Source organism: Bufo bufo, chromosome 1 (assembly GCF_905171765.1).
Source record: "Bufo bufo chromosome 1, aBufBuf1.1, whole genome shotgun sequence".
Classification (NCBI taxonomy): Eukaryota; Metazoa; Chordata; class Amphibia; order Anura; family Bufonidae; genus Bufo; species Bufo bufo.
In genome coordinates, this window is record NC_053389.1 from 730889595 (window position 1) to 730907397 (window position 17803).

The 17803-nt window shown below is 40.2% G+C and overlaps 1 protein-coding gene across 1 annotated transcript in view; it reads right to left on the bottom strand.

Annotated features, from left to right (window-relative positions):
* UNC5D (unc-5 netrin receptor D) overlaps positions 1-17803 on the bottom strand; it is a 709113-nt gene that overhangs the window by 30951 nt on the left and 660359 nt on the right. The window contains 1 exon segment of the mRNA XM_040415688.1: positions 840-1004. Within this exon segment, the coding sequence (XP_040271622.1) occupies positions 840-1004 (165 nt within the window).

Below are 17803 nucleotides of genomic sequence, written 5' to 3' on the forward strand. Positions count from 1 at the left end.
TTTTTCCACTCAACCTATAACCAGGCATGGTTGTGTCTGATAATGGCCGTAACTTGGTGCCGGCTTTGGAGCTCGGCAACCTGACACATCCCATGCCTAGCCCATGTCTTAAACTTAGTGGTTCAGCAGTTTCTTAAAACCTACCCCAATTTGCCTGAGCTACTGGTGAAGGTGTACCGTGTGCACATATCCGCAAGTCATCGACAGCTTTAGCCGGTCTGTCAACGCTGCAGCAGTGCTTGAAATTGACAGTTCACTGGCTGTTGTGCAAAGTTTCACGTGTTGGCCAGGCTTTGTGAGCAGCAGAGAGCAGTAGTGGAATACCAGCTGCAACATAGTCGTCGTCTTTCCAGTCAGTTTCCGCTATTCACAAGCGAGGAGTGGGCATGGATGTCTGACCTCTGTGAGGTTTTAAGAAACTATGAGGAATCAACACAGATGGTGAGCGGCGATAACTCCATTATCAATGTGACCATCCTACTTCTGTGTCTACTCAAACGCTCGCTGCTCACAATTAAGGACGACACTTTGCATGTGGAAGAGGTGGAAACGGGGGAAGACATTACACATTAAACATGGTACTGCAATGGGGACCCCGGTGGCATGTATCTTCGCCAATCTTTTCCTGGCTTGGTTTAAAGACAAATTTGTCTATTCATTGGCATATCTGCACTATATACAACTGTTTTCACGTTACATAGGCGTCTAACCAACAGTATACCGGAGCAAAGCATAGTGCACTTGTTATTGGGTTCTACAAAAAGTTGTCTTTTTTATTTAAGATGTTTTTTTTTTATGAAAGTAGCTTAGGTCAAAATGCGGTAACCACTATGTCTTACCTCCAGAATTGATGTCTGTATCTGAAGAATCAGCTCATGGCCTTTGACCTGTCGGACGCAGATCTTACAGGACAGTTGGGTGGTGGCTGGGGTGTATCTCTCCAGGGAAAAGGCACAGTGCAGTGGCTGCTGGTTACTGCACCAGACACGAGAAAAAGGGACCTCCTGCAATAAAGAAAAGGATAATCAAATACAAGTAACAGACACAGTTCTTGATAAACTTCAGCACCATGGACACTTCTGTACACGGGGCTCACCAGCATCAGCCTTTCATTTGCCCTGTCCGTTGTTCTGAAAACAGGAAACAGGGATGGACTATTTTTGAGTTGACTCTTACGGCCTCTAAAAGGAAACATTCTACATTTTCAGAGTTTGTCTACTCCCAACAGTGAACAAGCAGAATCCCTTTATAAGAAACATCATAAGACCCTTTGTATAAAATACATTTAACCCTTGACTATTTAGAAGCTATGATAAATTATTTAGAGGGGTTGTGTCACAAAATATATTGTAAATTTTTCAAATCAGCACCTGGATCTGAATACTTTCAGTTGTTTGCATAAGCAGATAGCTGTGGCTCACCTGATAAATGGTTAAATGCCTTAATGAAAAAAAAATGAAAAACATACCATTCACCATTTTTTTGTCACCTTGTCCCCCCAAAAAAATTGGGATAACAGAGATTAAAGAGTTGTACATACCACAAAAATTGTACCAATAAAAACTACAGTTTCTTCATACAGTTCTATAGACTGAAATATAAAAAATAAAAAAAAGCCCCATGGCTGTCAGAAAATGGCAATGCAAAGAAAACTTTGATTTTTTTCAAAGTTTTTTTTTTTTTTAAAACAAATTAAAAACGATACAAGTTTCGTATTGCCATAATGGTATTGATGCACAGAATAAGGGCATCATGTCATTTTTAGCACAAAGTGAATGATGTGATGTTAAAATCCACAAAACCTTGGCGTAACACTGTTTTTTTTCAATTCTACCCCACAAAGAATTTTTCTTCCATTAAATGCCATAAAAAAATATAAGCCAAAATATGGCGCTGTGAACAGAAAAATAAAAATATGGCTATTGGAACTTCGGGAGGAAAAATGAAAAATGCAAAAATGAAAATAGGCCTGTCTTTATGGGGTTAATTATTGCAACATTTCACCATGACCGCAGATTTCACCATGCAAAGCTGTCTTTCCAAGGTTCCGCTCCAAAAAATTCTTCAAATAGTAAAGCGACCCTGAATAGAAAGTTTTGCTCACAAGGCACATAATTAAGACCAACATGTTTGCTCTGCTCGTATCCAAACACTTCTCAATACTTTCTAAGTAATTAGTGTGAAAAAAAATGCACGGCCCGTTTTCAAGATGTAAAATAAATAAGGTTTTGCTTGGCCCAATAATTTCTATTTCAACGGCTGGAAATCTCATTATAATAAGAATTTAAATAAAACAATTTCTAAAATACTCTAAGCACTCCTGCCTGCGCCATATCCCGTCCTTTCCTATTAGAGAGTATATCTTTCTCACAAGCGAATGGCTTTTCACAGCATAAAACAATGCTGATTACATTGGGAACATATCCTAATTACACTTCAACTGGCGTTCCATTTGTCGCTAATGCTCTCCGCGTTATTATTACTATTTCTACACTTAACGTGAGATTAATACCTTAAGCGTTAGTTGACTAGTAAAGCATAATTATGTCTGCTTTTTACTGTTTATAGGTTCCTAATAAAGAGTCGGCTGCACATGGTTTCTCTCAGGGAAATTCAGCCATTTGCGATGATATGAGCCACAACCAGCTTCATTTAGATTCTGGCACAAAGAAATATAAAGTGGTTACTCTCCTCAATGCTCGCCTGATTGCGGACTCTGCATTGCATGAGTTTTTAGTTAATTTCAACCATCATATACTATTTGACCAAACCATAATCTAGTATTTACAGATGATTAGTGGAGGAAGAAGTCTGGAAAAAGGACATGTTCGCAAGTGTCAACATCTACTCAACCTTTATAACCATTTGTGAACATTTTGGGTTCTGGGCCAAGCATTTTCCATCGCATGTGTAGGTTCTAAAGGGGTAACCTCATGAAGATAACAGCTTTACATATGTCTTGTTTGGAAATATAGATGTCATTGACCGGGGTTGCAGTGTTTTACCTTCAAGTTGTCTGCTAATCTTAGGGGCTCACATACTTTTGCCACTTAGAGGCAAATAAATGACAAAATCTAATATTTCCTGACGTGTCTGTTTTAATAGCTTCATGCATTCCCCATGCAATAACAATTCTGGAGCATCTATTCGTATGACTCTATGATGTGCTATTCCTTTATTATCTGCACTAGAAGTTATGAATGAATTGCTATTAGCCTTCAGTAAGGGTACAGAGGGGAGGTAACCAGTTGGGGGGGTGTACCTGCAAAGTCTGAAAATGGCTGCACTGATTGGATAGAGTGAGTCTATGCAGGTGCACCCCCCCCCCCCCAACTGGTTACCACCCCTCTGTACCCTTACTGAAGGCTAATAGCAATTCATTCATAACTTATAGTAGAAATAATAAAGGAATCGCACAACATAGAGCCATAAGAATAGATGTTCCAGAATTGTTATTACATGGGGAATGCATGAAGCTATTAGTGTTGATCGCAAATATTCTAATCGTGAATATCGGCACTTTGAGAATTTGTGAAGATGTAGAATATAGTGCTATATGGTAATCGCGAATATTCTAGATTCAGGAACTTCCCTTCTTGCTTGTGAGCCAATGAGAAGGCGGCAATATCTTTATCAGAGCTTAGCAACATCCCTAGCAACCAATAGGAAAGTTGTCTACCCCTTACTATATAAGAAAGTCCCCAGCAGCATTTTCTGCTGTTTTTTGCAGTTCTGAGAGAGAGAGCAGTGACCTTGTTGTGCTCTGTGCTTTCATCTGGGTCCTATTCCTTATCCAATTACATTAGATAGTTAGTTAGCATATATATATATATATATATATAATACAGATAGTTAGTGGGAGATAGTCAGTGTAGGTTAGATAGTGATATAGTGTAGCTGATAGGTTCCAGTGCAGGGTGTTAGGTAGTGTGATAGGAATTACTGTTTCTCTGCTGTCCATACATATATGCTACAGACATAGTGCTGTGATGTCACAACAATACTTAGTGCACCAATCAGTACTATCTACTCAGACCTGATAAAATGTGAAGTTGCATGTATTGCACAAAAAATATGCGCATCATCCATGCCGATTTGCGCATCGCGAAAATAATGACTGGAGATCACGAATTCTAGAATTCGCAAATTTATTGCAAATATTATGCGAAAAATTTGCTAAATATTGCGAAAACGAATATTGCCTATGCCGCTTAACACTAGAAGCTATTAAAACAGGCATGTTATGAGTGGTAAAAGGTCCTCTTTAAGGCTGAGTTCAAACTTCAGTTATTTGATCAGTTATTTTCAACAGTTATTGTGAGCCAAAACCAGTAGTGAAGCCTACTCAGAGATCAGGTATAATGGAAAGATATTCACTGGTTCTGTGTTTTTGACCCACACTTAGTTTTGGTTCCAACTGAAGTGTATTTTGACATCTCAGTCTGTCCGCTCCGGCAGGCTGTTCCGGCATAGACTAGCCTGTCGACGAAGTTCTCTGGATCCGGCATTGCTAGAAACTACCACCTGCCTATAGGACCCCATTGACTATAATGGGGTCCGGCAGAGATCTGGCCCCTACCTGGCAAATATGCCGGGAATCGGACAGAAAAAAAACACTGCACGCAACGGTTTTCGTGCAGCATATTCCCGACATTCTAAGCTGGAACAGCCTGTCATAGAGGACGGACAGAGATGTTAAAATAATCTAAAACTGTTAGATATTTAGCGCTTCTGGTTTTATTAATCTTGATAAGTAACAGAAATAATACAAATATGTACTAAATTGGAATCAACAATATAAGACATTAATATAGCACTATATTGAAGGAGCAACCAAAATGATATATTTCCTTTCCTAATCCACTAAATAGTAATATCTCAACAGTAAGACAGCGATTATTCATATTGCACTGGCAATGCTATGCTATCCTAAGTTGCTCTAGGCAGGGCGCACTTAGATAACTGCTGCTTCACTGAATTTGACCCACGGAGATAGAAGATTCCTGTAAAGTACTTGATTTGACACCTGCTCTCATTTACATGGTGAATAGCACAGAAGGGATCCGTAACCTATCCACAGCTACCTATAATTATTGAGCAGGTTAGAACGCCTTAAGCTCGTTCCAGACCACTGCATCAATCTAATGAAGGGCAATGCATTATTACATCTGAGACAAATTTATAAATGATTGTTTTAACTACAACATCCTAGAGGTGATTGCACAAGACAGAATTTTTTTTTTAATAGTAACATATCAACAAATCTGTGTTATAGCTATAGAACATTTTATCCAGACTTCCTACTCTCAGGAATAATTAGAAAAAGTATTGCAGAGAAATGCTATATTCTTGTATAGTTTAAAAAAGCCTGGTATGATGTTATGTTCTCTACAGGATGGCCTGATGTGTGCTCCCCTTTCCAATAAATGTAGGAGAAATTGGCCCCATTATAGCCCCTTGTCAATTCATCTTGTCTTATTTGCTAACACAGTGATCATGAATAGAATAATCCTCAAGAGGCTCTTCTCATGGGCAACAAAGCTGCTCCAATATCTACCTCTATGGCATGTAGGTCCTTGCATGAGAAAACTCTAGTTTCACAACTGCTGCAAAGAGAAGCAGAGAACAGCCTGCCAGAGTTCTATAGATCTACATGCCTGATACTACTGCCTTACCCCGAACCCCATTGACAATAATAGGGTTTGTGTTGTGCTTTTTCATAAGTGTAAACAGTTATATCTACTCATTTTAGTTATAATGGATATTCATTGCCTTTAAGAGCAATGTTGATTTATATTCACTATTTTGTATGGATTTTCATGTAGGCCTAAGTAAGTCCATGGGAAGATTACTGTGTCGTTTCAAAAAGCTAGTGTTATTGTAACAATATATTATACATTTAGACAGTTAGAAGATACATGGCACCTGCAGATTTAGAGGCTTCATTGTATTTGTAATCTGGACATTAATTCCACAGTGTGAGAATTGTCTAGATGTTCCTCAAAGTATACATTCATGTATCAAAGTTTGTCCCTCGGCTCTAAGACAAGGCCTCCAGATGTCAGAGGTGTGTAGTATTAAAAATATCAGGCATGTATAAGTTAACCCTTAATGGTATGATGATTATTGCTTATACAACAGTGCCACCTAGATATGAGCAGTTAATACTACACCAGTAGCAAAAGTGCATTCTGGGTAGTATTATGACGTCACACTCCTTATCAATGCACACACCAATCCAACAATGATTGGAAAGAAAGAAGAAAAAAAACAAAGAAAGAATGGGAGATCTCTGGAGAAGCATTTGGATTATTGGAAAAACTCTTGAGAGCTGACTGCCCCAAGACTCTGCACATCACTTGACCCTTGGGTAATGCGCACAATCGATTGATTTTATATCTCTCACAATTTTAAAGCCGGATTGCATAATATTCTGTGTTGGTTGAGTAGTGTTTTGTTGGCACCATATAGTCGTAAATTCTGGGTACTGCATATCATTGTATATTATTGAAATTTACATTGATTAATTTTTGATTGTATTTTAAACTATTGTATAATAAACCATTTATATTTTTGCATAGACGCTTGTACCCTGTTTTACTAATTGCACAAAATAATCAGGTTCTCGATTGAACTCTTTTTGAGATGTTTATGTCCATCTCGTGGATAAATATCATTTGCATCATTTTTCTTTTGATCCGTAAATTTTTTATGTATATATACACTGCTCAAAAAAATAAAGGGAACACTTAAACAACACAATGTAACTCCAAGTCAATCACACTTCTGTGAAATCAAACTGTCCACTTAGGATGCAACACTGAGTGACAATCAATTTCACATGCTGTTGTGCAAATGGTTTAGACAACAGGTGGAAATTATAGGCAATTAGCAAGACACACCAATAAAGGAGTGGTTCTGCAGGTGGTGACCACAGACCACTTCTCAGTTCCTATGCTTCATGGCTGATGTTTTGGTCACTTTTGAATGCTGGCTGTGCTTTCACTCTAGTGGTAGCATGAGACGGAGTCTACAACCCACACAAGTGGCTCATGTAGTGCAGCTTATCCAGGATGGCACATCAATGCGAGCTGTGGCAAGAAGGTTTGCTGTGTCTGTCAGCGTAGTGTCCAGAGCATGGAGGCGCTACCAGGAGACAGGCTAGTACATAAGGAGACGTGGAGGAGGCCGTAGGAGGGCAACAACCCAGCAGCAGGACCGCTACCTCTGCAGCGTGCAAGGAGGAACAGGAGGAGCACTGCCAGAGCACTGCAAAATGACCTCCAGCAGGCCACAAATGTGCATGTGTCTGCTCAAACGGTCAGAAACAGACTCCATGAGGGTGATATGAGGGGCCGACATCCACAGGTGGGGGTTGTGCTTACAGCCCAACACCGTGCAGGACGTTTGGCATTTGCCAGAGAACACCAAGAATGGCAATTTCGCCACTGGCACCCTGTGCTCTTCACAGATGAAAGCAGGTTCACACTGAGCACATGTGACAGACGTGACAGAGTCTTGAGACGCCGTAGAGAATGTTCTGCTGCCTGCAACATCCTCCAGCATGACCGGTTTGGCATTGGGTCAGTAATGGTGTGGGGTGGCATTTCTTTGGAGGGCCGCACAGCCCGTCCGCCACCTCATCAGGAGCATGCACAGGCGTTGTAGGGAGGTCATACAGGCATCAGATCTAGGATGTGTTATTTTTGTGTTCCCTTTATTTTTTTGAGCAGTGTGTATATATATATATATATATATACACTGCTCAAAAAAATAAAGGGAACACAAAAATAACACATCCTAGATCTGAGTTAATTAAAAATTCTTCTGAAATACTTTGTTCTTTACATAGTTGAATGTGCTGACAACAAAATCACACAAAAAAAAAATGGAAATCAAATTTTTAACCCATGGAGGTCTGGATTTGGAGTCACACTCAAAATTAAAGTGGAAAAACACACTACAGGCTGATTCAACTTTAATGTAATGTCCTTAAAACAAGTCAAAATGAGGCTCAGTAGTGTGTGTGGCCTCCAGTGTGCCTGTATGACCTCCCTACAATGCCTGTGCATGCTCCTGATGAGGTGGCGGACGGTCTCCTGAGGGATCTCCTCCCAGACCTGGACTAAAGCATCTGCCAACTCCTGGACAGTCTGTGGTGCAACGTGACATTGGTGGATAGAGCGAGACATGATGTCCCAGATGTGCTCAATTGGATTCAGGTCTGGGGAACAGGCGGGCGAGTCCATAGCATCAATGCCTTCGTCTTGCAGGAACTGCTGACACACTCCAGCCACATGAGGTCTAGCATTGTCTTGCATTAGGAGGAACCCAGGGCCAACCGCACCAGCATATGGTCTCACAGGGGGTCTGAGGATCTCATCTCGGTACCTAATGGCAGTCAGGCTACCTCTGGTGAGCACATGAAGGGCTGTGCGGCCCTCCAAAGAAATGCCACCCCACACCATTACTGACCCAATGCCAAACCGGTCATGCTGGAGGATGTTGCAGGCAGCAGAACGTTCTCCACGGCATCTGCAGACTCTGTCACATCTGTCACATGTGCTCAGTGTGAACCTGCTTTCATCTGTGAAGAGCACAGGGCGCCAGTGGCGAATTTGCCAATCTTGGTGTTCTCTGGCAAATGCCAAACGTCCTGCACGGTGTTGGGCTGTGAGCACAACCTCCACCTGTGGACGTCGGGCCCTCATATCACCCTCATGGAGTCTGTTTCTGACCGTTTGAGCAGACACATGCACATTTGTGGCCTACTGGAGGTCATTTTGCAGGGCTCTGGCAGTGCTCCTCCTGTTCCTTCTTGCACAAAGGCGGAGGTAGCGGTCCTGCTGCTGGGTTGTTGGCCTCCTACGGCCTCCTCCACGTCTCCTGATGTACTGGCCTGTCTCCTGGTAGCGCCTACATGCTCTGGACACTACGCTGACAGACACAGCAAACCTTCTTGCCACAGCTCGCATTGATGTGCCATCCTGGATAAGCTGCACTACCTGAGCCACTTGTGTGGGTTGTAGACTCCGTCTCATGCTACCACTAGAGTAAAAGCACCGCCAGCATTCAAAAGTGACCAAAACATCAGCCAGGAAGCATAGGAACTGAGAAGTGGTCTGTGGTTACCACCTGCAGAACCACTCCTTTATTGGGGGTGTCTTGCTAATTGCCTATAATTTCCACCTGTTGTCTATCCCATTTGCACAACAGCATGTGAAATTGATTGTCACTCAGTGTTGCTTCCTAAGTGGACAGTTTGATTTCACAGAAGTGTGATTGACTTGGAGTTACATTGTGTTGTTTAAGTGTTCCCTTTATTTTTTTGAGCAGTGTATATATATATAGCATTTGCTTTATATACCCGAAATTTGGCAGAGATCAAGACGCTACTCGGCAAATATGTAGAGAACCACATGGACAAAAAACATTGCATACAGCATTTTTTTGTCTCGCTGATTCCTGGCAATGTATGTCAGACCATGTGAGAGTAGTCTTATTCAATAGAAACTCCAACTGAAATATCTAAATTACAATGATCAGAGACAAGATGAAAAAATTAGTGTTAGATAATTGAAACTGCAAATATTTAAAGTGTACCTCTAGTTTAAAAAAAATAAGTTTTGATATGTCCTAGTGATATATCAAAGGTTTTGATTGGTGGGGGTCTGATCGGTAAAGCCTCTGCCAATCGCTGAGACAAGGTGATAGAAGCAATCACATAGAGCGCTGTGTCTTCTCGCTGCAGGAGGTAGGAGATACAGTAGACTTGAGACAGGGTCATACACTTTCTATTGAGGTCATCTTAAGCAACAAGGAGAGAGAACTTGGAGTGAACTCGGTGGGTGCTTATTTTTCCTTATTATATTTATAATGGGGGTCTCAGCACTTGAACCCTATCGATCAAAACTAGCAAAGCATTTGAAGGATTTAAGGTTTAGGAAAATTTCAATTTACAATGAATCCGAATGTCCTCTCCCTTCGTGGTAACGAATCAGTTTTTCCTGGTGGCTGCATGTGTTACAAAGTTTAGCCAGCCAATCCCCAGATAGCTATCCCCTGTGATGTCACAGCCCTATAAAAATCTTATCCAAAGTGGTCTCCACCAATGTCCTGTGAGCTGAGCATAGGGAGAGACGTGGCAAGAGATCAAGCGCTAGGGACAGTGTTGCTGAAAATGATTAATAGAAGAATGTTGAAGATAGAGACTGCAGGGAGACTTATGATGCATTGATTTTATTTATTTATTCCTACATTTACTTATTCCTACATCAGCTGCAAATGTAATTCAATACCAATAAGATGGAAGCCTTTATTATACTGGTGCCAGTGTGCTAGCCAATACCATCCAGTCTGCATCCCTTAGGAGGGGCCAGGTCTTAATGATGACTATATTTTGCTTGCTTTACTTCTTCCAAATCATCCTTCAAAGTCTTAGAAAAGTCAGCAAGATGCAGAGAGAGGATAAACTGAATGTTCCTGATGACATATTCTCATCAATATTTGATGATGTGGAAAAGGAGGAAAAGCAGATGGCAGAAGAAGGGCTACCACCTGTAGGGCAGGAGAGCACTGGGGTTGGAGAGATGGGTATGCCAGAGCTGATTAATATTCAGTGTTTAGTATCAAACCTGCAGGAGATTGCACGCAAGAACAGAAATAATATGCATATTGTGCCCCCACCTAACTAGCCAAACTCCATACCAGCAGCACCCCCTGTCTAAAGCTGCTGCACGGCCATGAACAATGAAGAAAAGGCAGCTGCGAGTTAATTGGCCACACAGTTTTTCACCGCAGCATGGCCGCAACCCGCCCGCAGCACAACCTGTGTATACCTGATTCATGACAAATTAATTCAGCAAAGTTGCCGAATCAAATTTTTCTAAACTTTGCTCATCTGTAATTAAAACCTTTGATATGCAGCTATGACTTAAAAAAAATATATATATATGTTATATAGGGACACTATTCAGGCATAACAAGGAATATTTGGACACTTATTTTAAATAGTTTTTTTCATCTTAGAAATCCATGCTATATTTATAAAATATGCCCTAAATGTGTGACAGATGGGGTCCCACCTATGAGACCTGCACCTGTCTCCAGAATGGAGGGTACTTTGACTCCTATATTGGTGATGCCACTGCATCTAGGCAAATGTTGACTGAAAGGTGGCCGAACATGTGTTTGAAATTTATTGGCTCCCAAAGTAGTGAATGGAAAAAGTTACTTATATGGGCAGCCACAACTCTGTTTAGTCCCCACCTGTATGAGATGGCCACATAAGGGGAAACTGGGGTTGAGGAACCCAGTTCTATAGCTAGGCACATGCCTCAACGGTGGGAACCACAACTATTACATTTTTATAGCATATCATATGGAAAATATAAAACAATATAAAAGCAGATGTCTCAAGAAACTAACACATGAAGATGTAAGTTACTGAATTGATTCATACCTGGATTCTGGATTAGAACCATTTGATGATGGCAGAATCTTTTGAAATGTTAAGCAGCCTTTGATCATGTGTTTAGTGAAGAGAATGTCTTCAAGTCGAATAAAAAGACACCACAAGCTAATTAAATTTATAATGGCACATAAAACATATGTCCCTGTTAAGGCCAAAAATGAAAAGTTTTCAGTTTTTGTATAAAGGTATACTTTGATTTCATTCTCTATTTCAAACTTTCAATTCCCATTAATTTACTTAAATTGAGGCCATTTTAAGTAAATTTCAGGCTGGCACATTAAGTAGGCTGTCTGCTTCAGAAAAGTCCTTTTTAAATGCTTTAATATAGCACACGTAGGTAGGATCCTCGATAGTCAGCCCAATAAAAAGGTAGATAGAGCCCCGAGCCACATCCAGTTCAAATGAGAGTACTAAACCTAGGCAGCCTTGGAATATGATATTTAGCTTCCTGGCTAGATAGTCTGTGACTGTGGGGTTAGGTATGGTAATGCAGTTAAAAAAAATACTTTCCTTTTAAACATCCTGAACCCCACATGTACTGTATGTTCTCGGAACTTGGAAAGAAATTATACTTTAGAGTTGTCTAACATTAGAAAACAATGTACAATTTTTTCACACATATTCCATCATAAGCTGGCCTAAATGTTATTTGTATTTTATTCATAAATTAAGATAAAAACAATTTAAAATGTATATGTAAATGTAAGTATATCTAGATGCAACCAAGGCAACCACTTTATGTCTAATCTCTTGGTCCTGATTGAACATAAGCATGTTCTAAAGAAAAGCATAACATAGGATGCCAATGAAAAAAAACTACAGTGGTTTTAATAATTTTGTGCTTCTAAAAGAGTTATTCTAATGTGCTATTTCTTACTGGCTGGCCCGCAAAATAATAGCAGGTAGTGGAACTAAGCTACTGAGCATGTATAACCACCAGCAATGGACAATTTAAGTGGACATTCATAGAGGGAATCAAATAAACATGCAATATCTGTACATTAGAGCAGGGGTCAGCAACCTTTCACACTCATTTGAGAAAGTAAAACTCCCAGCAAGCTCTATTCACTTCTATAGGATTTCAGTCAAGCAAAAAAATGCCATAACAAATAATGTCACCATATTGTCCACAACAATTAATTGAATGACTTAAAAATGAGTGTGCAAAAATGTCTTTGTTTTTGTAATGGGTGAGAAAAAGTAAAATTATTTCTTAGCTGGTATCAAGAGTTGGATGAAATTAACATGAAACGTGTTCTGGATTTGCAGAAGTCGAGAAATATTGGCAAAGAGTAGGCTTTTAGGGAAACATTAGACATTAGTAATTTTCACTAATATTCCTTGTCATTTCCATTTCTAACCACAGGTCTGTCTGTTCAGTTTCACACTGTAGTGAGACGACCTGAGACAAATGGTTCAATGCTTCTTCTTCCACCAATAGATGTTGGTCTACACCAAATGATGCCACCTCATGTTCGGACAAACAAGTGGTTTTAGATGTGACAACCAATTTAAGAGGACAAAATTCTGCATGCATTTATTATGGTGAAAAAGTGTATTTCTAAAGTTCTCCAACAGTGAAGCAGGATAATAAAGGCAGAAAACACCACATTAGGAAGGTGTTTCTGATGTTCCTCACTTTTAATAGTTTATATAACATGTAAAAGAATGTCAATGTTTCAAAAGAATAACAGAAGATGATCACTCATTGTAAAAGGTAAAAAGGTAAAAAAAAAAAAACTGAATTGAAAAAACGACTCTCCACTGAGCCAGTAATACAGGGTGATTGATGCTTTTGTGAAGTAAGTGAGACTTCTCAAGCCTAAAGTATAAAATAAGTATGTTCTAAAATAGTGATACCTTTTTATTGAGCTGACTATCGAGGTCTGACATAGGCTTCCAGGAATTAAACCCTCAAGGCCTCAGCTGAGCTACTTCAGAAATTTGTTCTCTTTAAAGATTAACTGAAATAGAGAAGCTTTACAGTTCTCTTTCTGGCCACACCAAGATAAAGTCTAAATGTTAACCCCTTGGTGAGGACTTGACTTTTTGAAGCTTGTATTTCCTTTGTTAAGCATGAAATTTCTAAACTGCATGACACTCAGATTAGGTTTTTTATGTCTAGAATTATCTTCTTCTTAAAAAGAAATTTGGAGCAATTACACAGAAAGATCCCTATAAAAATTAGCAGAGAGGAACAATAGAATATTTTAAGTCAAACAGAGCATGTCAATTCTAGATCAAAGGCAAGCTATAGAAACCTTTACAGTTTTCAGCTAAAAAGAGAACACCAAGGGGCACATTCATAACAACTGGTGCTGACTGTATGTTAGAACAAATGTGGGGGGTACATATGGTATATATGCCACTGCCACTTTTTCTATATGTGTTCCAGCACGATATAGACAAAGTGGTGGATACATAGCACGCATTGCTTGAATATGTCTTGAACTACATACAACTACTATGTATACATATAACATTACAATTCACTTCCTTTAGCCAAACAAGTGTCCTTTTGGCATTTGCCTGGACAGTACACATCGGCATACTTTGCATTAACTATATGGGAAAATATAGCTAGAGTTTTTAATACAAAGCATCCCAAACTAAAAGGTATATTGTGGGAGATTTGTCAAAAACCGGCGTTTTTTTAATCTGCTGCACTGCCAGGCAAGGCGCCTAATTTATGATGAGGTGCAGGCCTCCTCAAATATTAGGTGCATTGTCAGTCAGGCCATGTGCCACAATAATATCTATGGCAGCTCGGTGCTGTCATAGATTTGTCTCTGTTTTCAGGCACAAATAAGTTAAAGATCAGGCCCCCGCCCACTCCCCACACCCCCTTTTCAGAAAGTGCTGAGGGCATCACAAAAACACCACTTTCAACAAATTTTGTCTCAAGTGGCATTTAAAAAGCTGCAAACATGGTGTTTTATGCCACAAGAAAGGTGCAGGGAGATGATAGCTCTCCGCCATTGTTTACATTATCTTTTAATGGGAGTATCACGACAGAGGGGAGAGGTAAGTGCTGCCCTAAACTCCACCCCACCTCTGTCCTTGCCTACTTGCACGGCCCGTCCTAACCGATGGCGTACAACTTGGCGGCAGTCCCTCGCTTAGATACGTGCAGGGGCCTAAGAAGGTAAGAGGAATACCATAACAGAGTAAGGCAAGCCAATGTCAGGAGGTCACGCGGGTACACAGGGAGCAATACAATAACGAGGTCAAAACACAATCCGGAGTCAGAAGCCAAGAGGTAAGGTCAAATCCAAGGAGGTCACAGGGTCAAGGTCAAACACAGTGCCAAGGTCAAAACACACAGAGTACACGATATACACAATGCTGATGAGGGTAGCAAGACCAATCATAAGCAACCTGTGGTTACCTGTTTAAATAGGTCCTTCTGATGGGTCATATGACGTGGCCAGCGTCACATGACCCATCCCCTGCAACTTAGAACAGCAGTTCCCCATGTGCTCGTGCCTAGGGGATGGAGGATGCCATGGGATGGAGGACTAGTGGGATGTTGGCGGCGCTGCAGAGGGGAAGCGCGTCGCCGAATCCCCGTTACAGGGAGTCAATGACAGATGTATGCAACCAAACAGGCATGCAAAATGTATATGTCTGTGGCATGCTTTTGTTAGCAGTCTTCAAACTTAAAGAGATTTTTGGGGAATTAGATACTGGTGACCTACCCTCAGGATAAGTCATCAACATCAGAATGATGAATTTCTTGAAATTACATGAGAAGGATAAAGACATCAGGTGGTTAAAGCACTTGGGATTAGAGGAGAAAGGATTTGTACAAAAATTACATTTCTTAGGTTAATTTGAACGATTTGGTCAAAATGAATTTTAGGAAATGTGTTCATCTCTAAATATCATCTCTATATATAATTTCTCTCTCTCTCTTTCTTTCTCTCTTTTATATATATATATATATATATATATATATATATACACACACAGTCAAGTCACATTAATATGACCACTTCTTACTTTCAACATCGGCAGCACGTGGCTCGTGAAGGAAGATGCGTTTGCTAAACTGGCTTGGTGGGTATATAAGGTGTGCTATAGGCTGTCTGCAGACATATCCCTCATTGCTGTCATGAATAAAAGGGGTGATTTATAAGAGTTGCAAAATGGGATGATTATTGTCTTTCGGGCAAGGGTGACAGTATTTCTTAAACTGGTCAGTTTGTGAACTGTGGTCAAATGGCACAATTGCGAATAAGTGACATGTAAACTGCACCACATGCCATTAAAGGGAGAGGTGAATAACAGCTACGAAGGTGCACAAGGCCAGACCGACACAAACAGTGCAAAAGCCCACTACCAAAATAAACCAGTGGACTGTGTCTAAAAGAACAGTTCAGTGAACCCTACTGTGTATGGTGCTCCAAAGTAAACGGATGGTCACTGCACCGTTCCAACGAAGTTGCATCAGCAAGAAAGTCTTCAATTTTCATGGCAGTATTAGTGGTCGTCTGAGGAATGTTTTTGTGGAATTCTCTGGTCATCCATGAGGAAGGCACTCTCAAACCATTTAGGTATGAATCCATCCTTGCAGATCATGTACACCCATACATACTGGCTGTCTTACCTGGGGCAGATGGGATCTTCCATGAAGACAATGCAACATTGGTTGGAAGAACATTTCTAAGACTTCCAAGTACTACTCTAGCCCCCTAATTCCCCAGACTTGAACCCAATTAAGGATTGGTGGTACCACCTAGATCCTCCCCCACACACCCTCCAGCAGCTGTGGGATGCACTGCAGTCAGCATGTCTCCAGATACCTGTGACAACCTACTACGACATTATTGACTCACTCTCCATCTAGATGCTGTTTGTGCTGCACTCGGATATTGGCCGGTGGTCATAATAATGTGACTATATATATCTATAATTTTCTTTCAACTAAAATGATTTTGTTTTCCCATTTCTTTAGCTTTCCAGTCATTCTATTATATGAATAGCTGCTTGATGTATTCACTGCATTGTAGGTCGCTGATGGCAGCAACGTTCTTTTGGAAGAATGCCGTACCAGAAATGTAATTCTCGCAGGTGCCTTCTAAAATTGCTGCCATTTTAAAAGCGAAGCTAATACTTCTTTATTGTACCTACATTAGGCTTGTCACAGCTGGTGACAGGCAGAATGGTGGAATTTGATATAATATGTATGTTATTTAATTCTTTTTACTAAAAGCATCATAAACACGCAGAAAAATGCAGCCGGCTGAATACATTATAGAGCAAATTCCTTTTTCATATTCAGGAGCGTAAGATAAAAAGATTTTTCATTGCTTCAGCCTCACAGTAAACTATAATTCTGTGCGACCCTTAAAATGCATTTGAGTTTCTAAAACTTAGGCCCCATTCCCTAAATCACCGCAGCCTCTGCACGCCACTTCTTCCCGGTGGGTTTTATGATACTTCAGCATATCACTTTCCTTTTTATATACTGTGCTGTTATAAAGTAATGGTTCTTTCATCTGCATTTTATCTCCACGTAGTAAATTTTAATAGTTACTTAGGTCTACGGCACTCATGGAACTTTTAGCAGTGTATGAATTGGATACACCATAAAGATTATTGCCCAAGAATTTACATTGTTATAATGCCTCTCTCACTTTTCACGGCACCCTGAAGTTCCTTTTTATATCTGAAAATAAGATGGATTTGGACTTCTATATGCTATGTATATGTATAGCATGCTGCGAAAGAGTCAAGAAGTTATAGTTCTGCAACACCATCTCCTTGATATTCCCAACGAGTGTAATGCATTTACATGTGCTCTGAACAGTGATTTAGGATAAAACTGAAATTAAAACTGAAAGGGGATGTCCACTTAAAAAATAATAATAATCTTACACCCTGTTAATGAGTTAAAAGAAAACTGTCATATTTTAATAAAAAAATCTATTTTAGCATATGTTACTGCTGCAGCAGCATTATGCATAAAGCAATCTTTAGTTTCTTCACATACCACTGTTTTACTTGAGTTTTCCCCTTAGTTACGTCTGTTTTGAATCCGACATTATGAGGATCTTCTAAAGATGGCTCCTCTGCCAGTTCTCTGAGGCCAAAACTGCATTCCCTCAGGTCACATACAAACTTGCTGTAGCCAGCAGCTTCCTGCCAGCCAATCAGATTGGATTACTGAGAGACACGCCTCCTCACTCTGAAGCCTTATGCAGGCATGCAGTGTGAAGGACTGCCCCTCTGTCTTCCTAGCCGGAGACAGACAAGCCATAGCAACAGTCTTTTAAGGGAGCAGTGGAAAGGGACAGAGGACATTAATGAAAGCTGTTATTTTAAGGT